General features: G+C 37.9%; 2 protein-coding genes across 2 annotated transcripts; both read left to right on the forward strand.

Annotated features, from left to right (window-relative positions):
• Positions 1–1,058: 1,058 nt before the first annotated feature.
• hcrtr2 (hypocretin (orexin) receptor 2) lies at positions 1,059–16,418 on the forward strand. Its single transcript, XM_069144823.1, has 7 exons — positions 1,059–1,315; positions 8,955–9,133; positions 10,966–11,209; positions 11,779–11,894; positions 12,022–12,239; positions 12,438–12,559; positions 13,401–16,418. The coding sequence occupies exons 1-7, from the start codon at positions 1,099–1,101 to the stop codon at positions 13,562–13,564; spliced, it is 1,260 nt and encodes a 419-aa protein (XP_069000924.1). The 5' UTR covers positions 1,059–1,098; the 3' UTR covers positions 13,565–16,418.
• A 1,274-nt stretch (positions 16,419–17,692) lies between these two features.
• gfral (GDNF family receptor alpha like) lies at positions 17,693–21,499 on the forward strand. The gene is made up of 7 exons (XM_069144113.1): positions 17,693–17,729; positions 18,048–18,176; positions 18,617–18,772; positions 18,950–19,009; positions 19,118–19,433; positions 21,021–21,280; positions 21,372–21,499. The coding sequence occupies exons 1-7, from the start codon at positions 17,693–17,695 to the stop codon at positions 21,497–21,499; spliced, it is 1,086 nt and encodes a 361-aa protein (XP_069000214.1).
• The last annotated feature ends 4,766 nt before the right edge of the window (positions 21,500–26,265 follow it).

Consider the following 26,265-nt stretch of genomic DNA (forward strand, 5'->3'; position numbering starts at 1 on the left):
CCGGTTTCTCATTGCCCTCACTGAAACCAAACTGCCATCAATGACAATACATTTTTTTCTAAACTGCAGCTTCAACGAACCTAATCAGGTAAAGTATTCAATACATACTCAAGCAGCAGGATGCTGGGATAGAGCAGGATGTTGCAACTTGTAACATTGAATGCACCAAAGTAGAAGTCATGACTCTAAATAAAGTCAGCAACAGCAGTTCATCTTGTTTGATATCATGATTACAGCCTTTATTTCCCCCATAAATTGGTATGTACTTATAAAAGTCATGTCACACATTCAGTCATTATTTTCACAATCACAATGATTTGACAATGCACAGTTTGAGGCTGAAAAGCAATTTACTTTAATGAAGTGAACTGCTATACAGCCATCGCAATTTGATCATGCAGGTTAAATGTGTGTCTAAAATGCTCACGCCTCATCCTCAGACTATTTAAGCACCAATTCCTCTTTTAGAGGATTGAAATGGATCTCTGCGCTGAATTCAAAACCGATAAAGCTGCTGCAGCTCAATATCCAGTTAACTGACGCCATTCAGTTACATCATCTTGTCCATCATGCATTGCCCTGCAAAAGTATTCAAATCTTAAAGAAAAATTATATTTAATTGTATTTCATAAATAAACACTTTCTAGGGATAACTTTTGCTGAGAGACAGGTGATATCAAATTAATATATGTTAATGTACCATAAACCCAGTGTTACAGAGGGGGGGCCAAATAATTCACTAAAAAAAGTATTTAAAATCAACAAGCAGCAGGCAGTTGGGAGAACGCACACCAAACATTATCAGCATGAGCCCCCTTCTCCCTCCTTTTTTTTTTTGCCTGTGAGGAGGTGGGCTGTTGAGTTGCAGGTCATTGCCCCTTGTTCGCAACAATCGGCTGTGTTGCGGGTGTTTCACCCTGCAGTGGTCGCACAGGGAGAGAGAGGGGTGATCAGCGTCATGCTGACGAGGTCCGTGGAGCGCGTTATTATCGCACCTCTGTGCCGCGTCCTTGTCTGCAGTCATCTCAACAATCCTGCAGTCACTGCAGACACGCGATTAACGAGCAGCAGTTCAGGAGACACCAAACACGTCGGAGGATGTCTGGGATCACTGGGAATTTGGATTGCGAGGAATGTTTATCTTCTGCTCATGCGGCCAACAGCACGGAGTTACACGTGCACTCCACTGTGGATGATGACGATGAACTTCTGAGATACATCTGGAGGGAGTATTTACACCCCAAGCAGTATGAATGGGTTCTCATTGTGGCTTACATTATTGTGTTCTTCGTTTCACTCATTGGAAACTCGCTCGGTAAGTTGCGCTACATCTCACTTCTTTTCCCATTCGTGCGTAACGAGTCGTGCAAAAAAAATAAATCATTACGGACAAATAAACTTTACAACTTTTAGAGAATACGAATGGGCATGTTGACTGAAGGAAAAGAAAATCTAAAGCGACAGTGATGAAAATGTAAAGTGCAGTTTTTCTTTGATGTTCTGCAATCGCAGCGTCACAGTCACAGATTGCGTCAAAATCAGCTGATGTGTTTGAAGATACACATTCCATAAATAACCACTTCTTTCACACTGCGAGTGTGTACGAAATGGAGGAAGCTTTGTGCGTAGCTTTGCGCAGGTTTACACTACACCTAATAGCCCAGACACATGCATTTTTTAATTTTTTTTAAATTTTTTTAAATTTTTTTTATCAAATCTGTTCTAAATAATCTTCACTAATTGGCCTGTTTTTTTCCCCCCTGTCCATAGTTTTCGATGCCTTTGGGAGGGCCACTAGTCATTCAAAGAATGAGGCACTTCTGTCACTTCCGTTATTTTACCAAGAGACTCTAAGTGACCATGTAGCTGCTCCTCTGATTATCACTTTCTTGATATGCTGCTCTCATCCCCATCACTGATGTTTGCATCAGCTTTACCTGCTGTTGACAGCAGAGCAGTCACCGAATTAGACACATCATAAACTGAACAGAGATTTTTAGGTCAATCTAAAACCATTTAGAGTAAAAAAAACAAACACTAAATGCACAACATCAACCCGATTCTTATATCAGCAAAAGTTCACCACTTGAATTACACTGTTATTCTGTAACTTTGGACTGCTTCTATATAAGGACATATTTCCCTCCTACCATAATTGGAATTTTACATCTAAATGAAAGGAGTTTTAGGTCAGTCTCATTTCTTTCTTTATAGCAGACAGCCGTTTACAGAGAAAAGCTCAGATAAACCCACAGTAAGCTTCCTGCAGAACACAAGACAGCATTCACACAGAGTTACCTGGTGATTGGAGCATTTAGCAGCGAAAGAGACAGATATTTCACTCAGGAGTTGAAATCAAACACAGAACTAAAGGAAGTAATCACTGCACTTAAACCTAATGGCAACACCAATTTTGCTTTTTGACGTGGTTCCAAATTTGCTGCACTAAATTTATGAAGCATGTCAATGTTTAAAATAGTTTCTACTGCATTTCGGTGGCCCAGAAGACAACAACAACAACAACAACAACAAAAATCAGTTAATGCAGATTTAATCACAACAAGCCCAGGGCTACATGTTAAGACTTGTGACAGAGGCTGCACCAAAGGTAGCCTGTGTTACAAGCTTAAAGTAAATCCATTAAACTTGCCCTTTGTTGCAGGCTGAAGACAACCCGTTTACTTTAACAGAAGGTTTATAAAATCAGCCAGCAGCATGTGACAGCAACAGATGCACACCTGTAGGTTTTAGTGATAAACTTTATCCATTTAATAACGACCACAGTTAGAGGACATCAAAGAGACCTTTAAAGTATAGGGGCACATATATGTTGCTGTACAGTAGCCACCCACAGGCTGCATCATGCACACAAGTCTTACTTTTACAAATGTGCCAATTATTTCATACTGTAGATCGAGATTAATTTATTACTTGAAAGACTGACGAAAATTCAGTTTTTTTTTCCTTCTGTGTGCAAGTGCCAACATTTCAAATCTGACTGTCTGAACAAGGATTTTTTTTTTTCTTGTGTTAAAATCAAACAGCATTTTTAAATATGCCAGTGGGGACCAAAGTTGACTTACATCATATTCTTCTGTAAATAGTGATGCAAACAAGCAAATATCATTATGGTAAAAAGTGATCGTTTAATATCCAATTGCATATATCAGATATGGTATAAAACTGTCCAACAACAAGCACTTTGAACAGCATGTTATCAAAGCCTCAAAATATTACTTTACAAAAAGTTATTAGCCGCCCTATGAAGACAGAATTTAAAACCTAAAGCTGACCCCTTATGATTCAATCACAGAAAACTCTGTTTGCTGGCTCCACCAAATCAAACACAATTTGGAATAAAAAGTCACAAATGTCAACATTAAAAAGTGAACAGCCGATTACATCCAACATGGCAATACTGACAGGGAAATGAGTAGCATTTGTTGTGTAATATGAAAGAAAACCGTGGATTTCAAAGAATCATTAGAACAACCAAAACCTAACAAAAATTCCATATTTCAAGTGACAGCGAATAAGTGCATAAATATTAACGACCTATGGTAACATTTTTAAAATACAGCACAAAAACAAATATACGGGAAGGACGCAATGGAGCAAAATACAAGATTTCAGGCACAATTATGCAACAGTACATTTTACTTGTGTAGCGACTAGCTACCTGCAAAAAGCCCTGCTCTATAACCCGCGTGGGACACGGATTTTATTGAGAATAAATGTCATGGAATACTCTACTGCACTTGTTACTTAAATGTAATGGAGTAGTTTTGTTGGTTCTGTATGACAAAGGTCAGTTTTCCTCAATTAACTGGGGAGGTTGTTCTTGACCTGGACGCCTGAACTAAACTTGCAGGTTTGGTCCGCAGCATCATTTACTCCAGTCTGTTAACAAGTCAACACACTAATCCTGTTTTTTGAGGAAGGCTGACGTTCTTATGGCTCATTTGTTAGCAAACAGTCTTCTATTTACACATTCAGTAGAAATAAAGCATGTACATCCAGTTGGACTTTGTTTCTGGCCACCAACTGTCTAGTATTTGTTTGTCTTCAACGTGGCTTTGTTTTGCTAATCCTACATGGGTCTGTCTGGCTTCGAGATGGGAGATGGTTTTTTTTTTCTTCTCCTTTCTCTTTTCTTAACCTACCACTCCTGTACTTTGTCTCACTCAATTTGCATTGATCAGGTAGCATCAAGCTTCTGTGTGCTTGTTAGGTGGGAGTGGCTGCACACCACTTTGAATAGTTGTGTTACCAAGAGATCTTAGGACAAACAAATAATAATAAACTTTATTTATATAGCACCTTTAAAAATAGAGTTTACAAAGTGCTCTACAGAGAAGCAAAGCATAGTCATACATAACGTCAATACCGGTAAACATTTAAGCAAACAGGAGGCAAAAAAGACCATACCATAAAGGTAATGAATACAACAAAACCAAACAAATAACCAAAATGAGCAAATGGAATAGAAAACAACCAAATAAATAAATGAATAAAATATACAAAGAAAAACAGGGGAACAAAAGAACTGCATAAAAGGACATAAGGAAGACATCACTTAAAAGCAATTCTATAAAAATGGGTTTAAAGAAATGATTTAAAAGAAGTTAATGATTCTGCAAATGAACCTCTACAGCAAGTTAATGTGTCAAAATAGATGCTGGATTGTGTTGCAATTAATACATTAATCATTTAGTTTGTGCAAAAAGTACTTTAAGTTCTTATTCTTTATCAAGTCCGGTCGCAGTATAAGTTTAGATTTCAGGCACCTATTGACAGAAATGTAATTAACACAAGTCTTTCCTAGATATTTTTGCTTTTGGATCTCGATTTAGCAAACAACTAGTTTAACATTATATTTTAGGTTGCAAGAACTATTAAGTACTTTACAAACAAAATAAGTGATGGGCGTGCACATTTCTCAGTGAAATGAGCTGTATAAGCATCTCTTCTGCTCATTTCAGGGAGTCATTTGATCTGAAAATGGATCTGAAAATGGAACTTAATGGCAGCACCACTGTGGTGTGCATAATCTGGGATTTTTTATGAAAAATTTTACCTAAACTCAACACCTCATGAGGTGCCGATAGAGCATGCAAGAGCTGAAGACTTGTGTATTCTACATAAATTCAACTGTCTCTTGCAAAAACAATAATAGAAAAGGTTTAACTGCAGTGTGGACATTTGAGTAGAAAAATAATGTCAGAACCTTTGATCAATGACATTACTCAGAACTTGATATAGGCTTCTTTGAACTCTGGAGCTTGATTACACAATGATTTGAAGTAGGATATATTGCAAGTTAAAGTTTTGCTAGTCAAGAAAATGAAAGTATTGCTTTTGGACAGAAAGATCTATACTAGACAAAACTTCCTGCTCACTGTACCGCCTGCAGTGGATACAATCTTTTCTACAGGCTTTGTCAAATCAAAACAATTTAAACTGACATGGACTGAAATGAGCTCAAAGTTTTCTTGCATTTTCTTCAATGTCCACTATGCCAGTCCTGCAGCTGAAATGAAATGACTTTGAGATTGTATTTTTCCACAGTGATTTGACGTGATCTGAAGTAGGATACAGGGGCAGGAACTAACATTCAAAGGGGCTCGATTGAAGAGGCGGAACAAAGATCAGTCATTCAGATTCAGTCACTCAATTAAGTGGTGTGCTTTTATTTCACAGGTCTGAGGCCTGCTATGCTTTTTGAAGCAGAAAAGAGCAGCAAATGACTATGCCGTTACAAAAAGGTCACTCAGACATCAACTTCTGATGCAGTCGTTAGTTTGAGTTAATCAAAAAGGAATAAAAAAAAAAACTCCAACAAAAATGCTGTGCAAGTTTATGTGCACCTAGTTGAGTTCTAAAGATAATTGATAATATTAAGTTTCTTTCATAAAGGGTATAAATGGGGTGTGAAAAGGAAGTAGCTTTTGTGTAATCAAATGCACAACTTCTGAGAGATTTTTACAAACGGCAATAGGCTAAAGTAATTAGGGTAAACCAAGTCTTTGTAACTTATCAAGCACAATTTCCTGGACACGGCATCTAATAAAAACCCTATAATCCTCCTCCTCATTTGTTTACTTAACAGGGTTGAGCGGGTCGGTATTACACAAAAAGTGATTCTATTTAAGTTTTACATCCACTGCCTCTTCATGAGCCGTTTACCAGCTGACTTATGTCCAGTCATAAACATGCAGGTGTACTGTAGAGTGCAGCCATTATAACCGGGAAGTTGCCACTGTCCATCTGTTGTTGGAGCTTCGTCCACCACCTCAAACTCTTCCTCATTTGTTAGGTTTTTGATATGTTTCGTTTGAACTTGTCTAATATTCCTGTGGGTGTTTGCTAAAAGGTGATTTGTTATCTTATTGCTGATCTAACTTTACAACCGACAGCTACAAATGGTCAATACCTTCATGTGAATGTCTGACTAAAAAGCAAACATTCTCCTTTCATGCATTGCCCATGTACATTGCAAAACACGTTGCAATAGACTGATAACTGGTTTCATTAGATTAGAGCTTAGTTGATCATAATGAGTAGCAGGCTAATTAGCTTCAGTTAGCGGGACACTAACTTATGACGTACCATGTCATTGGTATGACAAAGTATGATGCTTTAAAAATGTTATTTCACAGCATACCATTTGCCCTTAGACATAATTTACTCATTCTCTAGCTCTGAGTGAGATGTGAACATATATAAAAATCAGATTCCAACAAAACAGCAACAACAAGCTTATAATTGAAATAATAGGACAAAAACATTTTGAAGGGTAAAAACATCAATATTTTTCAAAATCAGTCACAGAACTGAGAAACATAGCTACAAAACTAAAAGACAAATGGAACAATTCACTTGCTGAAAACAGCACTAAAGTCTATTTTTCTTGACTCTAAACGAATGATGAAAACACTCTAGGCACTTGTGCTGTCCCTGCTCGCATCAGTAAAGAATCATTCATCTGCCAGAGATTTAATGTAAAGTGTCAGTCCCTCGTGGGGTTTTGAGAGATCAAACGTGGTCTAGTTTGCGTTTTGTGACAGTGCCTGTAGCGTCTTTGTTTCTGCAGCATGGGGGGCTTTAAGGGAGACACCGACGAGGAAGAGCTGCTTGCTCGCATCTTTCTCCCAGCAGAAACGACACGTAGAGCCAAATTCAGCAGCTTACGGTAACTGTTGGAAAGCAGTGCAGTTGTAACGTTTGTTTATATTGTAGCTTTACTCAATCCTTGGGTCCATATGCAAAATGATCAAACTTATATCAGGCTGTCAAACAAACCTAACATGTTAATTTTTGAGTACGTTTAGGTTTTAATTGCAGATTTGGTGATTGAATGACAGCGTTGTAACTCAAACAGCACTGATCAGATATGCACAAAAACATTATTCAACTTGACTGTATTCTCTCTTTGATGCGTGTAGAGGAGACGCATCACTTTTTGATCTGGCTTATATAATCCACTGCAGGTCTCCAGTATCACTTCCTTTGTGGCGAGATCACTTTATATTCTTGGCTTCTAGGCCGAAAGAAAAAGTAAACATATCAAGTAATTTTATACACCTAAATCTGTCTGTGGTCAGTAAACCTAGCTGAATCCACAGCGCAAACTAAAGAGCCACAAAACCAGCCTGTGCTGTTTGGGCGTGTACTTGGATTGACATGACTCACTTTAAAGCAGGCAAACTTCCATCTGTCGCATTCTTATTAGTTTGTGGCGTTTGATGATCTCGCCCGAGGGTGAAGTCGGACCAGATTTTGTTTCTCATTCATTTTAATGAGGGGCAGAGGAGCCAATCAAATTTTCTTCGTGTGGCAAATTGACCCACTTACCTTGAGTTCACTCTGTTTGACATGCCAAACTACAATCCTCTCTGACATTTTGATGGCATGGTGGAAAAAGAACAAGAATAATAAATAAAACTAATGATGGCTGAACTCCATTTATCGTCGGTAATATCGGTAACACCTGTGCTTTTACTGCCATGACAAGGCCATGGCAGCCACTCTGATAATTGGTGTATACATGCAGCAAACAGGGGTAGACGTAACTGAAATAAGGGTAGAAGGCCTCCGTCTTTCATACATGGGAACACTTTAGAGCAAAAGTGATATGCGTAAAATAAAGTCAAAACCACACTGGTCCTGCAGCATCTCAGCTACAGCAGTGCTCTCTTGGGCACTCCTCTGTTATAGGACACAGCTTTTCATTGCAATACCACCTTCTTAGTTGAAAACATGTTAAAAGGAAGAATCACAGTGAGGGAACATCAAAGTACAGTAGGACTTCTTTGTTCGTTCATCGTCCCCTCTGTTACAGAATAAATCAGAATCTGGGTGGATATGAAAAACCAGCCTTCCTTCCGAGACGCGTTATCTTCAACCCAGTGAAACAAACAAGTAAAACACTAGAATCACAGCATCAGTTGCGGTCCAAAATTTATTAAAGTTAAAGCTTTTAAAAGAACCCAAACTTTTACTTTCTACTGTAAATGAATCCTGCAAATAAATCTTTCGTGAAGAATGCTCTTCGGCAACTTTTCAGAGGCATACATAGTTTTTCAGTTTCAACATACCTTTACAATACATTTTTTGATAATGGAATATGAATTACGAAAGCATTTCAGAAGTAACACGTGTTAGCGATACACAATACTGTATACCGTACAGTATGTATTAATATAGCCTGACAGGGAGGAATATATATTTTCCATTCACAGGAATGTTAGTATTTGAAGTTTAATTGCTTATTATTGTGCCAAAAGGGGCATGGTTGTAAACAGAAATGTATTTAAATATTAATTCAACCACAGTGATTGACCGCATGCCTTTGAGACAGTGATGGTTGGCATTAAATACATTGCATAAATGCTTGCCTTTATATCTGTCAATGTTGAGTCTTCGGGCTGTCTTTGATTGTGCATCCCTTTCAGTTTGTTTTGCAGTGTTGAAAAACCGACACATGCGAACCGTGACCAACTACTTCATAGTGAATCTTTCCCTTGCGGATGTATTGGTCACCATCATCTGTCTGCCTGCGAGTCTTGTGGTAGATATCACAGAAACATGGTTCTTCGGAAAGACTCTCTGCAAAGTTGTTCCTTATCTGCAGGTAAGAGATTAACTTTGACATCATTCAAACAGGATATGAGAGATCTTGATCTCACCTCAACCAATTCAATCGTCAGAGTATATGCCAAAGCCGATATTTATAATATTTAACATTTTCCCATCTTTTTATTTATCAGGCCATTAACATTTTTTTTAATTTTTTTTTATTTCACTTTATTAATCCCGGAGGGGAAATTTCTTCGCTACAGCAGGGGGGCTTTCAGGGGGGAGCTGCTGCAACAGGCTGCCACTAGCGCGGCGCCAGGTAACCTGACCTGAGGTGCATGTTTTTGGATATATCCTAAAGGATGAGCTCTGTGCGAGAACCTTCACCGTTATCCCATAATGATATCATCATGCAGTTTGTTTTTAAATCCTACCGGAGCATCACATCTGCTGAAACGCATTACATTATATTATTGGCCACACTGATCTGTATTGAAAGAATAAACTGAAATCCCACTCAATCCTATACAAACCTTGTATCCTATACTCAAATCCTATATTCCACACACACACACACACACACACACACACACACACACACACACACACACAAATGGGATTATCATTTATTCCAAATCAGGACAAGGGAATTCTTCTCCACTGGATGCTAGCTTGCCTCAAGTATTGCACTTATAGGGCATTAAATTAGCATCCTCTTTGAAGATATTCATGATCACATTCACTGTGTTTTCTGTTGTGAGTGTTGCACTTTAGCTGCTTCTCCTATATTGCAAGGGTCACCCCCCTGACATCCCTCACAGACCTGCATGCTAAAATGCCCAACTTTACAGCAGAAATAAATATATTAACAAATATAATATATATATGTAAAAATAAAGAAATGTTGGTCTCTGTCACCAATTCCCCCATTCATGACTGTACACGGGGTGAATTTGTATATGACTTTCTTGTTTAAATTGTATAAAGGCTTACACTTATGCATAATAAGTGCTTTGAATGAGAGGTGTGCACTGTAAATGGTCTGCATATAAACAGTGCTTTCTTACCTTTCCAGAACACAGGGAAACATGAAGGAGAGACAAAATCCAAAACACAAGGGAACAACAGCATGCAGCTAAGAATTGGACTTACTGAGAACTGCCAATCTGCCAAACTACTAAACCAACTGGCAATGGTAGTACAAACAGGGAGAATATATAGTGAATGGGATGGTGAGAAAATGAATTCAGCTGGGGTTAATTAGAGAACAAGGAGCAGGTAAGGTGGGTGTGTCAGACAACAGACCAATCATGGATAGAGAGAGAGAGAGAAAGAGAGAAACAAGACAGAACTAAGGACCTCTGGTGGACACAGTGACCTCCACAGAGGTTCAATCCTGCGTTGTCAAAGCCTGGGCAGCCATTACATGTTGTGGAGAATAGGAAAAATGCTTTTCAGATTCACCTTGGAAATGGAAAAAAAACATCAACAAAAAACACACTATGAGACACTGTGGTACTACATTTCCCAACACATGCCACCAGTCAAGGCCAGATTCAGCTCATGGCATCATAAAAAAAACATGTTTGGCCATTCAGGCTTTTTAATAATAAATATTTTACTGTTGGAACTTTTTCTAATTGCTTACAAAAAAAACCCTCCTCTTCCATATAATTGTATGTTATCTCAGAAAGATGGAAGTAAAACCCTTTTTGCCAAAGTTTTGCTTTAGAGCCATGCAAAGTCTGCAGAAACAACAAATTGATACTATTGTTCATAAAATACCCAAAAATGAATAAGATAAAAAGCTACGGGTTCTATCTGACAAATACTACCACTGAAAATTGATTTTCGCGAATAGTTTTGTTTTGTCTCTTTTTTTTTCAGACTATCTCTGTTTCTGTATCCGTCCTAACACTGAGTTGCATTGCGCAAGACCGTTGGTATGCTATCTGCCACCCTCTGATGTTCAAGAGCACAGCCAAGAGGGCTCGCAAAAGTATTGTTGTCATCTGGGTTGTGTCGTGCATCATCATGATCCCTCAAGCCATCGTGATGGAGTGCAGCAGTCTGCTGCCTGAACTAACAAACAAGACCAGCCTGTTCACCGTGTGTGACGAACACTGGGAAGGTTAGTTTTTCTCAAATCTCCCTCAAACATGTGAAAATGTGTCGCTCAATGCCACAAGTAGACTGAGACCAAACGACTCGCTAAATTACTACAACGCCAAATGCAGTTACATTCGTTTAACTTTTTGGTGCTTTTTTCAAAAAGGTGCAATCATCAAGAGAGCATTGGTCCCTGAAAAATGTACATGTGAAATATAAAAGAAGAGAGCTGAGCAGCATTTATAGGTTTTGTAAGGACTAATAAGCAGGATGGATGACTTTTAGATGAGTTATTAATGATTAGTTCATCAATATCAGCAGCTTCCTCAGAGTGGGCTCAGAGGAAACGATAAATAACTTAGGAAGACAGTTGTTGTTATTCCATTTTACAGATATTTCTGGGTGAACAATTATGTATTGATTAATTTATACAATCTGTTCTCTAGAAAAGATTTTGTATCCCTGATATAGTCGTCAGTTCAGAGTGATTCAGAGGACAATTATTAACAATCGTCAATTATCAGGTGGTTTTCGATTTCTCTTTTCACAGTGTGCCATATTGTAAAGTGTTACCTTCTACTGTTTCAACAGCTCAGATCTACCCAAAAGTGTATCACACCTGTTTCTTCATTGTCACGTACTTCGCACCTCTATGTCTCATGGTCCTGGCGTATATTCAGATATGTCACAAGCTGTGGTTTCAACAGGTGTGTATCCCAGCGCCTTATGTTTAAAAAAAGAAAAGAAAAAAGAATACAGTAGATTTTACGAAGCCATGTTTAAACATCCTCCCTTTCCCATGGCGTCTGATGCATGCACACATTTGATACACAGATCCCTGGAAGCACATCAGTGTTGCAGAGGAAGTGGAGGTCCATCCAGGGCTCAGCTCGAACAGGGCTGGGAGAGTCTGTGAAGGTTAAGACCAGCACAGTTTGTGCTGAGATAAAACAGGTCAGAGCCCGACGCAAGACAGCTCGCATGCTGATGGTGGTGCTCTTTGTTTTCGCTCTCTGCTACCTGCCAATCAGCGTGCTCAATGTCATGAAAAGGTAATAATCTCTCGAGCTCTGCGGCTTCCATGATCAAAGCCAAGGTCAACAATCGATGTTTTCAAAACCCAGGGCTTCATGTTTAATAATGACTAGTACAGTATATTTAAAGTACTGAATTGTTGCTGGTTTTCATGATGCTCTGCAAGAAAAAACAAACAACTCTATAACTGATATGATGTCCTGCTTTACCTCCAGAGTCTTTGGGACTTTCAAGAACACAAATGACAGAGAGACGGTGTACGCATGGTTCACTTTCTCACATTGGCTTATATATGCCAACAGTGCAGCAAATCCTATTATCTACAACTTCCTGAGCGGTAAGTTTTTAACTTGCCACATCTCCGAGGCTGGAGATATACAAGTACTTGCTTTAAATTACACGGCCGCATGCTCCTAATCGCAGCCTCGCGTGTCCTGCATCTGTTTGGAGCGTTGGTTGTGCACGTCCTCAGAAATTCACGCAATGCATATGCTAGATGTAATATATACATGACCAGTAGGGGCAGTATGGAGATGTTACAGGGTCAGAGACCTGCAGAATTTATTGGAAACAAGTCTAAGACTGTTACGTCCGTGACCAGTGGAAAATACTGGAAAAAACGGAGTAGAGACGGTGACGATGGCGTGTTTTGTCCCCCTGTAAACTCACAATCAGCAAAGTAGTGAGCCCTTTGATTGTTGACGTGTTTATTGTATACATCAGGCCAATCAGGATGTTCTAAAGATATCCTTGTTTCTCTGCTGTGCCTTCAACTGGAATCCTCTATTAACACACACAGTACATGACATTCACGCGGCAAAGGGTTGTAAATGCGAACACATGGTTTAAAAGCCAGTACAGTTATATATCTCCAGCCTAAGAGTTAATTTATAAGTAATAGGTTCATTGTTGCTCTCATGTGAACAGTTTGGCAACAACAACACAACTCTCTGCTTTAAGTTCCTCATATGATCATTTGTTGTACAAGGATTAGATGCCAGTTTTGTGGCTGTTAGTGACATCATGTAATTATGTCTCATTGGTCTATAAACTCTTTTAAACATGAATTACACCTTAAATTGAAGGCCAAATCCCACACAACTGAAAAATATTGCTTCTGATGCAAGCCTTACAGAAGTTTCAAGCTTAAAGTGCATCTCGTGTTTTGTTTTCTTTAGGGAAGTTCCGTGAGGAGTTTAAATCAGCCTTTACTTGTCATTGTTGTGGTCAAAGCCAAACTCGAACACAGAGGACCAGGACGAGCACAGACAGCCGAAAATCCCTATCAACTCAAGTTAACAACATGGACAATGTGTCACGCATATCAGACCAGATAGTGTAGTCTCATAATCCAGGTGGGGCGTTCTTAAGGCCAATAGGCTGCCAAAGCCACAGTGCTCATTGAGGTAGACACGTCAGAGATGTGCTGACTAAAAGAACAGACCCCTGGATGAAAAGGATACAAATATTGTTTTATGTTTGGTTAGTTTCACAAGGACACTAAAGGAAATTATATATTATTTTCTGAAGACTTTCACTCTTCTTTTACAATCACTTGTAATTCATAGAAAATGTATATTTATCATAAAGGACACTACTTGAATGTTTAGAAGTGTTTAATATCTCATGTATTTCATGACACACAGTTATGTGACATGATTTGAACTGGACTTTTAATGTAACGCAAGCTATTTTGAATGTATATTTTGTTGGAATGAGCATTACTGTAATTACTTATTATATTGCCCCTGACAGAAAATATTTATTCGTTTTTACAGTATTTATTTGTTGATTTTATGGTTTTTGCAACAATAGAGGGGCAGGTGCTACAGAAAATAAATATTTTTAAGCTCTTAAATGTTCATCCGTGTATGATAATGTGTATGAAGACAATGTAAATTGTGCCGGGTTAAATCATAAACAGCCATCGAATGATTAAATAGTCATCATGATTCCTGCATGAATGTGTCCTGGTGGACCTCATTATGAGACCTTTTCCTTTCACGCAACACACGCAGAGTTTGCATTGAGGAACATCAGCAAAGTGAACATATTGTAGTTGCGCTCCTCCGTGCCATGTACGACACCGAAGCAAATTTAAGTTTCAAACATCATAAATCCTAAAATGAGGATCAATAGCAAGGTCAACAGAAAACCTCACATTGAAACCTACGGCCAATACTGTCCTATATTCTCATGAATATTCACAAAAAGGAACTACAGCTAGTAAACCTGCATATTGATGCAAATTGTAAAGTGAGAGCCCCCCAAAGCTGTTAAACCCTTCACGTTTCAAACCTAAACCTGAAACAAGGGTACCTATGGACAATTTATGTGCTTTGTATCATCAAACACAAAACCTCAGACTCATTAAAAAGTTTGACTATGTGGAGCACGTCGTATTGCAGGCAGAAATTGCGAGAAAGAATAATTCACAGCTTTACAAGGGAAAAGTGGTTCAACACAAACTTCAACAGAATCTAGATGCACAAACATTTAACTCATCAAATAGTCCCTAACTAAAGGAAATCAATACAAATGCGATGAAATGTTCTTCAAGGAAGCATAATAAACACCAAAACAAGTATTAATCATCGTTGTAATCAGCGGTACAGATAATGTCTTTGTTTCAGTTTTATAGCTTGTGGGCAAAGGGACAAAAAAATGAATGAAGACAATTAATGTGGAAATCTTTTGTCAAATCAAGTTAATCACATAAATTAAATTTGACTGAAACACAAGAGTGATGTGAAACAATTTAATAAGGAAACAAATAATAATGTGACAATGAGAGAACAAAGATTGGAAAAAGATACTCAATAAACCACCTTAATTTCTCTTCAGTAACTCCTAACCTGTGCTGATTGTAATTGGTCAAAACTGTGCCATCGCTGACAGAAGTGTTTTATTTGTGAATGAAAGCAGATTTTCAAGTGTTGTTGGCTTCAATATTCATTCAGGTGAATATGTTATCCACCTAAAAAAGAATCTGAATGTTGACTATCACGGACACTTTTCGACAGAATTGTTTTGATTCTTGGCATGAATGTGAGATCTCTGTGTTGCATTTACGACACACTTTACTCCTCTCCCTCAGTTCAGGTCTTGATTATTGTCCAGCCTGAAACTCTTTCTAAAATCTTCTTTAACAATTTTAAACGCCCAATTTTTCTGATGATTGTAAATCTACATGAAGCAATTGTGTTCAAATTTATGTCAGTTTTGTATTATTTCTGTAGTGTAACGTGTATTGTAACTTTACAGTTTTCCATGCACTTTATGCCTTTTCACCCTTAATTTATTTGAATGTACTTGATGTCATTGAGCAGCATTTTGACCAATATTTATTGTTTTTTGATGAATAAATTATTTGGCTGTGGGTATTATCGTTGAGAATCAAACAGTGTGGTAACTGAAAGTTTTAATATTTCTTATATTTGTAATTTCTTATAAATCATATTAGATTGTCTAATAGCTGTTGATCTCCAGTTTTAAGATAGCTATTCTCTCTTACACTTAAATAAAAGAGTAACAATTGGGCATTTTAGCGGAAATTTGAAATGAATGATAAAGTATTTTTCTAAATACTGGGTACAATAACAAACATGACGTTTAGGAAATAAGGTGGTCCCAGTCTAATTCATACTCTGTTATGGCCCACATATCTTACTCTTACTGCGTTATTAAAATAATTTACATCCCGTTGAAATGTTACTGGGTTCCTCATTAAACAGTGTTACTGTGAAAGCATACATAATCTGAAATATCAGTCAATGCTACCAAACTGTCACTTTGAATCAAAAGTGATGCCTGCTTACTTTGTTTATTTCATCCATTTTAAACAGATGGGGTTTGTTTACAGTGGAGACCCACGTGCTACTTAGACATAATCTCACTCTTTTGTTTGTTGTTTGGGTTGATTCAGCTTTTCTGTAACTGGAAGCTTCTTGTTTCTGTTTCTCTGTGAAAATTACTGAATGCTTTATAAAAAATGTTTTGTGTCTACAAAGAATTACTCAGTGAATGTGTTTTAATTTGTTACACTCATTATACGATGTCATGACATTGCTCTTGAGTTTACAGGGTTCTGACAGTCTTAGATATCCCTCATACAAACAGCCCTGCTGTGTAACAGGATTTATGTCTGTCTTTATTCAAAATTGTAATAGTCCTTGACTTCTTAATAAAACATTCAATCATATTTTTTGATGAATATCGCTGTTTTTGGTTTGTATTGACTTTATGCTATGCAGCAAAATTGTAGATTTTGTTGTTGTAGTTGATAGTTTTTCCGCGTTACCTGGCAGACTTTTTGTAATTGATTTGAAATGCTGCAAAATCATCAGGTCAACCTTCAACTAAAATTCAGACAAAAAGTCAGAATGTGGACAATTGTCTTTTTGTCATGTTTGTTGCATACATTTATTGGGAATTACACTTTCTAACACTCCAGAGTCGCCCATCACAGCTCCAGTTAGTTGTATTATAATGCGCCCTCAGCATGAATCTTGTAAATTGTCTCATTAGCTCTTAATGTTTCTGTTATAGTAAGATTTTAATTGGGTGTCCTTTCCTCACAGTGTCTGAATTAACTGCAAATTTATTTACTAACTCAGAAAATGTGATTTGGAAAAGCAAAATCAAAAGGAAGATGTTGCTGTCCACTTGTAGCTGCTACCTATAGACAACCTTCATGAAGTCTTCAGTGTATTTAAATAGACAGTCATGTTGCTCATTTACTATTAGTAGCACCCTATTAATTTTCCCTGGCTTAGGTAAACAACAATGCAAGTCAAAACAATAAAGAAATCAATATGAATTCAATCTGCAAAAAAAAAAGAAGAAGAGATTTTTAGCCACTTGGGGGCAACAGAAACAAGCTGTAACCAAGACATCTCCCTTCAAATGGACTTCAAGATAAAAACAGAAGACACCTGCCGGTTTGCCACCAACCTTATCTGCATTTGGAGTCCGATGGGTAAAGTTTTTGTACCTCTGGCTTTATAAGCTTCATCAAAACAGCTGCATACTGCATCTAAAAAAAAGTTGAAAGATGCCAAAAATGCAAATAAAAACAACTCACTGAGACAAATTGATATCAGGAGATCATCAAACATATTATGGCTTCAATGCACACATCATTTTTATATTTGTTGTACCTGCAAAAGCATTTTTTTTAAATTGTCCTTCATCAATTACAAAATCAGTTTCTTCCTGAAAAGAAATTAAGTGACGTCACACATTGATGTTATTCTGAACAAATGTTTTTTTTATTGTCCTTTAGGTCTCTTTAACCCGTGAATTGCATCAGTCATTAGATTACACTGTGCAGGGAACAGCCTCCAGTAAATGTGTTACCTCCTGTTGGTTGTGGGTGGTGTATCCCAGCTTCAGTGCTGGCACCACAGAGAGGGACAGGTCAGGTGGAGGAGAGCCTCACTTGTCCACTCACAGCTTTACAACAGCAAACATGCAACTGATATGCCTGGAAGCTGCAGTCATGCTTGGTGAGTCTAATCCAACTGTCACTATAAAATAACTGATAATTGATAGACAAACCTAAAATCTATTGAAAACATCTTAACGTGCTGTGTGCTGTCAGGGAACTAAGGTTGCATGTTCACTCGTCTATAATGTGTGTACAGTCAACCAGATGTGTCTACAGTCAGTTGTGTGTTAGGCATCAATGATTTCTTTGAAACTGCACCTATTTTATAAAAGTTACATATAAATATCAAAATTGAATGTATATGAATGTATTGAAATACATTCAAATAAAAATCTGTTTTCAAGATGAATAAATAAATCATTGAATTGCATTTCAGGGATTGTTATTCCACAGATTTCCGGCATCAGCATTTCATTTCTGGCCTCTGACTGTTTGGCAGCTGTGGAAACCTGCAAGTCAGATTTATGCAAGAGTGAAGAGGCATTTCATGGGGCCACTTGTGAAGGTAAATATTACACAATTTACTATCAATTTACTATTTCTACTGGGGGCACTGTTGTCCTTATCATTTTATGGCAGTGTAAAAGTGATTACATTTCCTCAGGAAGCTCAGCACGATGAGACTATTTAATTGCATTGTACTCAGGGCAAGGCTTAAATGTAATAACTGAGGCAATAGCTTGGAGCAAAATGTATGTAACTAAATAAATGGGCAGATAATAAATAGGTCCTTGCTGCTTCTAAAATAAAGTATGCCTGTTTGAGATTAGAATCCTGTGTTATTTAATTTATTATAGTTTTTTGTATAAAAAAAAAAAATAGCCTTTAGGAGAGAAACGATGAGAGCAGCAGTCACTTAGGAAACACCTGCTGCGCAAACGCGACCTCACTTGCTTATAGAAAATCCTGTTTTTCTGCCTCCCTCTTGTGTTTGTGTCATTCAAGATGAAGGGTGCCAAATAAAAGGCTCAGAGGTGTGTAACATGACCATCCAGGCCATTCTGGACCAGTTTCCTTCTCTGCAAGGGTGTGTGTGTGCCTGGGAGGACGAGCCTTGTGACGCCATACAAGTGCTGGCCACACAATGCCACCGAAAGCCAGGTGCAGAATTTTCAATAGTGCCTCATACAAAGGCAAAATTTTATTTTTGTTTGCCAAAGGCAGCCTGATGTATGAGCAAAGAACACTTCGCTTCAGAATGAGTGCCATTGACCACTGATTGTTTTAAACAGAGTTATGTTTGTCGAGAGTTAATCACGTTTCCTGGTATTTGAACAGCAGTTCAGCAGAAGAGGAGCACAGTGATGGACTGGCAGTCAAGCAGTTTAATAGACTACGGTAATGATTTCATTATGGTAATGTCTACTGAAACATAATGAGAAAATGATTTAATCAACTCCAAAGTGATGTCTTTGCAATCTCCATTCTCTATCTTTCTTTTCAAAGTATATGATGGAGCAAAATCCTGCTTGGACCAAATTGGAGTTTGTGTCACTGACGCAGTTTGCAACAGGTACTTAGCACCAGTTCTTCAAGCGTGCATGGCGGAGCGGTGCGACCGGGAACGCTGTCAGCAAGTTACTCAGCAGTTCTACACCAGCATGCCACAAAATATTGCAGAGCTGCTGGTCATGTGTGAGTGTGGGGCTTCAGATCAGAGCTGTCTGCACATGACAACTGGTCTGCAAAGTGGTACGTGTGGAGACGAGACCTGGATCTGCCAGGATACACTTTATCAGTGTGTTGAGGACAGTAACTGCAGGTATGTTGTTCTACAATACAATAGAAAGACTAACTAAATGCCATTTAAAAATGAGTTATTGTGAGTAGAGAAATTATTTAGGAAGTTAATCTCAGGGTTATAAGGCGGCACAGTGGTGCAGTGGTTAGCATTGTCGCCTTACAGCAAAAAGTTTCTGGGTTCGAATCCGGTCCTGGGCCTTTCTGTGGGGAGTTTGCATGTTCTCCCTGTGCCTGCATGGGTTCTCTCCGGGTACTCCAGCTTCCTCCCACCATCCAAAAACATGCGTGTCAGGTTAATCGGTGGTTCTACAAATTCCCCTTAGGTGTGAATGGTCTTTGTTTCCGTCTGTCTCTATGTAGCCCTGTGATGGACTGGCGATCTGTCCAGGGTGTACCCTGCCTTTGCCCAATGTGAGCTGGGCTAGGCTCCAGCCTCCCCGTGACCCTGTTTAGGATAAAGCGGGTATAGATAATGGATGGATCTCAGGGTTATAGTGAAATTATTCCTATAAAATTCACAAGTGGGGAGCACACCACCAAATGAGATGCAAATGAATTGTTTATTGATGATAAAATGTATGAGTAGCATCTAGTGGATGGGAACGCCAGAAGGAACCAAAGACCAAAAGCATTTTCTGTTCATGCAGCAGGACAGGAACTAGATAGAGATGCAAGAAAGGGGGTCACCTGGCATGTATGTTTGACTGATAATGTAAGACGCCACAGGAAGGACATAATTGTGCACAGTTGTTTGGGTCTTAATTAACGATACTGGTGATAGTGATATTGTTTGAATCAATAAGAATTGACCTTTGACCGTGTGGGGAACAATGATAATGAATAGGTGGATTTTAAATATGGCTAAAGGGCTTTTAAAAATACTGCATGATATCAACAGGTCAACCACTAGATCTTCTGCCTTTAAACAGTGAACCAGGAGGTGGTTTGTGACATGAGAGTACAGAATGGGGAAGTAGCAACCCCACTGTTAGTGACTTAAACAGTTGAAGATCTGTGAGATAAGACATGGAAAAGGTTATCAGTGATGAAAACAGCAAGATATGAATTCTAATCTGCAAGCGGAGAGTGAAGAAGAGCTGCGGTTTAAGGAGTTTAATACTGCATGGTTGTGTTTGTGTTGCACTCTTATCCAAAACTGTTACAATTTACCTTCCATTCAGCTTTTCACACACAGATGGCAGCGAGCTACCATGCAAGGTGAAAGATAGTGGCCTGAGTAATTTGGGCTTTTGTGTCTTCATGAAGTGGATACAGTGTTGAAGTCTCGGTCTACTGTGTTGAAATCTAGATCTGCAGGACACATTATCAAATAATATGAGGCTGGGTTGTCAAAGTGGACATATTTTATGGCATATCAACAATTTACATCTGATAAAGCTTCCATGGGCTTTTTAAATATTTGATGTTGTAACTTGTTGTCAGACTTTTGTTTTGTGTTTCTCCATGAGTATTTTTTTTGACTATTTAAATTTGATGTTAAAATTGATATGGAATTATCATTCGGTCTATTATAGGTCCGTCATATAACGTAAACAGCAAAGCACCCATTGACTGCATTTAACACAGGTTTTCTCTTATGTAACAGAGACTTGCTCAAAACTTTCCAAGGCAAATGCTGGAGTTCTGAGGAAGCACAATGCGGCGACAGTAACCTCCGAACTGATGAATGTTTCGCCCAGATGGACCCTGCGCTCATGCTTGAGACACATTCTGAATGTAAACAGGCCTTCTTAGCTACTTTTGGCACAGCGCTTCACCATCCTTGTACATGCAAAGGAGTGCATGGTAGAGATCTACTGACGTGCAACATGATTCATGATGTGCTTCATAACAGATCACGCTTGAGTGAGTAGGATTTTAATTTCTAAAATGGCCATTTTGATGAAAAATGTGTTATTAGTGGATGCCATTTAAATAACCTTAATGTTCATTTCAGTAACATCTTGGAAAAGCAGTGGTGGCCCCTCTAAACCTCCTGAAATCAATGAATCTGAGCATGCTCAAACAGGGTCTCATGGTGAATTTCTATTTGTAATTCAGCCTCTTCTACTGGTTTTATTGTAATTCAAATTAATAAAATTTTTGCAACACAAAATAATGAATGTTTTTTTTTTTTTTTGTCTTTTCAGATTTTCTGCTCTATGCTTTTACAGCTGTGCTACTTGTTGGAGTTGCTCTATTAATCCCTCTGGCTATTGTCAGTAAAAATTGGTAAGTACATTAACATGAAGTCAATGCAGATTAAACATCTACAGTAAATTCCCTCTCATATGTAAATATACTAAAATATGATTTTCTACTTTTATTTAATGTATCTCATCTAGGATGCTGAAAAGAAAAGATACAACTAAATATCACCCTCCTCAGAAAAGTACTTGATGATGTTAATTCATCTTGGAGTAATTAATCAACATTATTTTCCCTTTAACTAAATATGATTTGTGAAGATTACATTTATGGGATGGCTTTGAACATGTTGCATACATAATTTGTTACTGCAGTGTTAAAAAGGATATACAGTTTGCAAAAAAGTTTGAGGATGCTTTAAAAAAAAAAAATGTCATCAGTAATTCTTATTTAGCCAGTAACATCTTACGAAATGCGGTAAACTGAAAGAAGTCAGATCTATCAAATCTGTCTGTCCTTTGCCTTCAATACAACACCAGTTGTTGTAGGTGTAGGCTACTTGAGCTTTTCAAGGTACTTGGCAGGTGGTTGATGATTTTGACATCAGGGCTCTGTTGGGGACAAATCTGCAGCAGGACTCCTTGTATTCAGTGTTGGAAGAAGTATTCACATGTTTACTTCAGTATAAGTACCAATACAGCCATGTAACAATACTCCATTGAAGTACAAATAAAAGTCCTGTGTAAAATTCCAACTTTAATTAAAAGTACAAAAGTATGAGCAGAAAAGAAAATGTAGTTAAAGTACAACGTGTAAGCAGCATGTTGGTGTTGTAGCTGCTGCAGGTGGAGCTATTTTTGAACTTCTTTACATCTAGTTTTATATCCGGGGACATCAGATAAATGTGAGGGGTTGTCAGATGATTACTGGGAGAGGAAAGAAGAAAAAAGTTTCGTTTTCAAGTTTTTCCTTTTCCTATAATCTTTGATTTTTTTGTATCAAATTGGATCATTTGAACTATTAGTCAATAAACCAAGTGAGAATTTTAGAGGGAAAAATCCCTGTTTAGTGGAGCTGATAACAACTCATACATATCTGAAATGTGACCCCGACTACACACTTGTAGTGTGTCTTTTGTTGCTTGTAAGACGTCAGAAGACAAAAAGGTTGGAGAACACTGGTTTAATTTTGTAAAATTTTTTATCCATTGTGTAAAGTCTTAATCTTAAAAGTAACTAAAGTTGTCAAATAAATGTATTGGAATATAAATATGAAGTGGCATCATATAGAAATATTCAAGTAAAGTACAAGTACCTCAAAATATTACTTCAGTTTATTTTCCACCACTGGATGTGTGGAGTCATTGTCATGCTGCAGATTCAATTTGGGACTGACCTAACCCTAATGCTAATGGTGTTGCTTGATGGATAATAATCTAAACATACAATGCCAAATGCCCACAACTTTTGTACAACACTGAATATCACAAATTCTCCAATTGTATTATTTTTTTGTAGTGTACTATTGTCTTTGTAACAGACACCATTTCTTTTGAGTGGTCTGACTCATTTGTGCTTTATCACAGAAAATGTATTTAAGACAGTTGATGTTTAAAGTTATAAATATACCACTTGCAAAATACTGTTGTGACATACTGTAATGTACATCTGAGATTTTAAAGAAACATAAAGTGTCACATCCTATTAACTGCACTGAGTCTGAAAAATAAACTCACAACTAAGATTTTTTTTTTTTTACGGTAACAGACTTACAAGAGGTCTATACCCAGGAGGATGCAACAATTACAAAGGGTTCACTAAGAAGCGTACCCAGACCCATATATTCATGCAGTGAATGTGAGCCTGGTAACACAAGGCTAACGAAATTAGTACCCTTGTTTTGTTAGTTCAGGCGCAAAATTGTTTAGGCTTAGAGAAAGTTAATGGTTTGGGTTAAAAAGATGACTTCACCAGTATTGTTTGTTACAGTTACTATGTTCCTATAATTACGCAACCTTGGTTGTCACGACAAACAGTGAAAGTGGTGCAAAAACTCATATATAGACGTCATCTGAAATGTGTCACTTCTCCGGGACACCAGATTGTCAGAACTTGGTTTTGTTTTTTGTTTTTTGGAAGAGGTCATTCTCACGAGGAGAACAGCAGGACAGGCTTCACCGTTCTGGGCTGTTTAGATTCAGGGTTTCACCTCACCAATATGCTTCGACAGTGAGAAGTAGAAGAAACCCACACATCAGTGGGATCGTTACTTTAACTAAACACACAACTACATGCAAACACACTCTAGAGAGACCCCCGTTGGTTGGAAGCCCGGACATTCCTGCTGATAATCAGAGAGGAGGACATAAATATTGGAGGAGGAAGAGTTGGATGGGAGGTGAAGGGGGTTCGGTGGGGGTTTGTTTTACGCTGGATACCCTCTTTTTCGTCCATATTTTTTTTTTTTTTCTATTCTACTTAAGTAATCAAGAAACCATTATTCTCCAAAGCAAAAGGAGCCCATTCATCTTTCCCCTTAAATTCTGCTTGCCCTCTTTTTCTGGTTCCTACATCTCTCATTGTAATTTGGCTCTGTCTTGTACTGTTTTTGTATTTTTTCCACCATCTCTCTTTGGGTCAGACCCATGGTCTGAGAACATCACTCTCACAGTCCCTGAGTGCTTTCGTTTATTTGGGAGGGTTTCAGAGGTTGTGAGATCTTTGTTGGTTGGTATTTTCCTCCAACAGAATGATATTCTGAAAGGTTTCATTATCATCTATAGACCAAGCTGAATAAATGGGTTGTCTATGTGCCTTCAGGACTAATGGAAACCTGTAAGTGACCTTCACTCCCACCATGATCCTTCATCACTTAGTTTTGTATGATGGTTGCTGTTGGCAGCATGAGGGAAATTGTGTGCACATTTTTCTTACTTGGCTTTTTGGCTGCAAGGCAAAAATATAAAAGTAGCTCATGTCTCGTGACTCCTATTTGTGTAGTGGCTTTAATGATGGCTAAGTTGGTACACCACTTAAGTTCACTCTTAATATCTAATGTTCCCCTGTCTTTTTATATAGCACCATCAGTGGGGCAAAATTTTCACCCTTGCAAATATGTAAACATCTATTGGATGAACTGGCACCAAGTTTGGTAAATTTATGCACTCCTCGTTAAAATGTGAGCTACACTCGTCAGTCCAGTACAGGATACCGTGTTAGTTTCATGTTTTTCTTCGCCTAGACATGGAAAGCGCATGCATATATTACCAGCTCGACCCAGTTTGAAGAAGGAGGTAATGCGACAAAGTACAAAGAGTGATGAAGTCCTCAAACGAGAAACCGGCGTTTCAGTCGCTGAGAAAGCAAAAGTCAACTTGTTTTTTTTTTTTTAAAGTAGTGTAATTACTTACATACTGTGCTTAATGTATGTTAAGTAACAAACATTAAGCAACTTATGTAAATTACTTTTATAAACCCAAACTATGTTTTTTTTCTTTTCCCTAACTCAGCTGTTTCTGTGTCTAACTCCGACTAAATTTCACCTTTGTCACATTTAACCCAACCCATGATCTTTTCCTGAACCTAACCATGGCGTTTTTGGTGTCTTTAGGGCACCTTACTTTTCACACTTTGATGAAGCAAAACCTGACACTGACATAATATCCTGTAGTGGACTGATGAGTTAATAACACATTGATGTGATATGGGGTTGTTTTGCAATAATCAGACCAAAGTTTTTCAAAATTTCCAAACACAACCAACAGGTTCATTTTGGCCGTTTTGCTCACAATTTACATGTAATGTATCAGAAGTTGAAGTTGGCATGCTTATATTCTAGCTAATTTGGTAAACATTATATCGTCTGAAAATCAGTATGATAACAGGCATAGGTCAAATTCAGCTTTATATTTTTCATAATGGAAGTGCAAATTAAATGCTATAGGGCATTTTCAGTGAGCCTTCGCACAGACCATCAATATTAACTCAGCTGATTTACGAAAATCCTCTTTCATCCGATTTAGCTGACGGATAAACACGTCTCCAGTAATGTTTATAAGAACATGTTTGTTGTTTCCAGCCGAGTCTGAGTTAAAACCCAATGGGAGGAATATTGTCTCAAAATGCTATTCCTCAGCTGCTAAAACATGAATCAGATAAAAGTGCATGAACAAAAAAAAGAAAAGAAAAAACAAGAAAAAAGAAACCAGCTTTGATTAAATGACGCCACATTGAATCACTATTGCGTTATACAGTAGCAGCAACTGGCAGAAATAAAAATGCATGTTCTCATATAAAATTTAACCTGCATTACATCTATGTTTCATCTCTCAAATGATTCATTCTGTTTTATTTTTCTTATTTTATCTTTCAAAATTTCACTCACACACTTCTTTATTTTTAGATTGTTGCGATGTGCTTTCCAGATTTCAAACAGATTTGTATCAAATGAGAGAAAATGTATCTGAATGAGACTGCACATAAATGCATAATCACAGGTCTGCATTGGGGATGAAGATGGACAACTGGTGGAAGCTCATTACCACCCTTCAATACACTTATGCAAATATAGTAATTTCCTGCCACATCTATTTATTAGGGTTGAGTGGAGATCTTTCCCAGTTTGCATCTGCTGGCATCCTATTTAGTTTAGTTTTGGTCAACTGGGATGTAGGGTGATTGTAATTAATGACATCTGAATAGAAA

The sequence above is a fragment of the Embiotoca jacksoni genome, unplaced genomic scaffold (genome assembly GCF_022577435.1).
Source record: "Embiotoca jacksoni isolate LCO1_2020_lvr unplaced genomic scaffold, fEmbJac1.0.p SCAF_12, whole genome shotgun sequence".
NCBI lineage: Eukaryota > Metazoa > Chordata > Actinopteri > Embiotocidae > Embiotoca > Embiotoca jacksoni.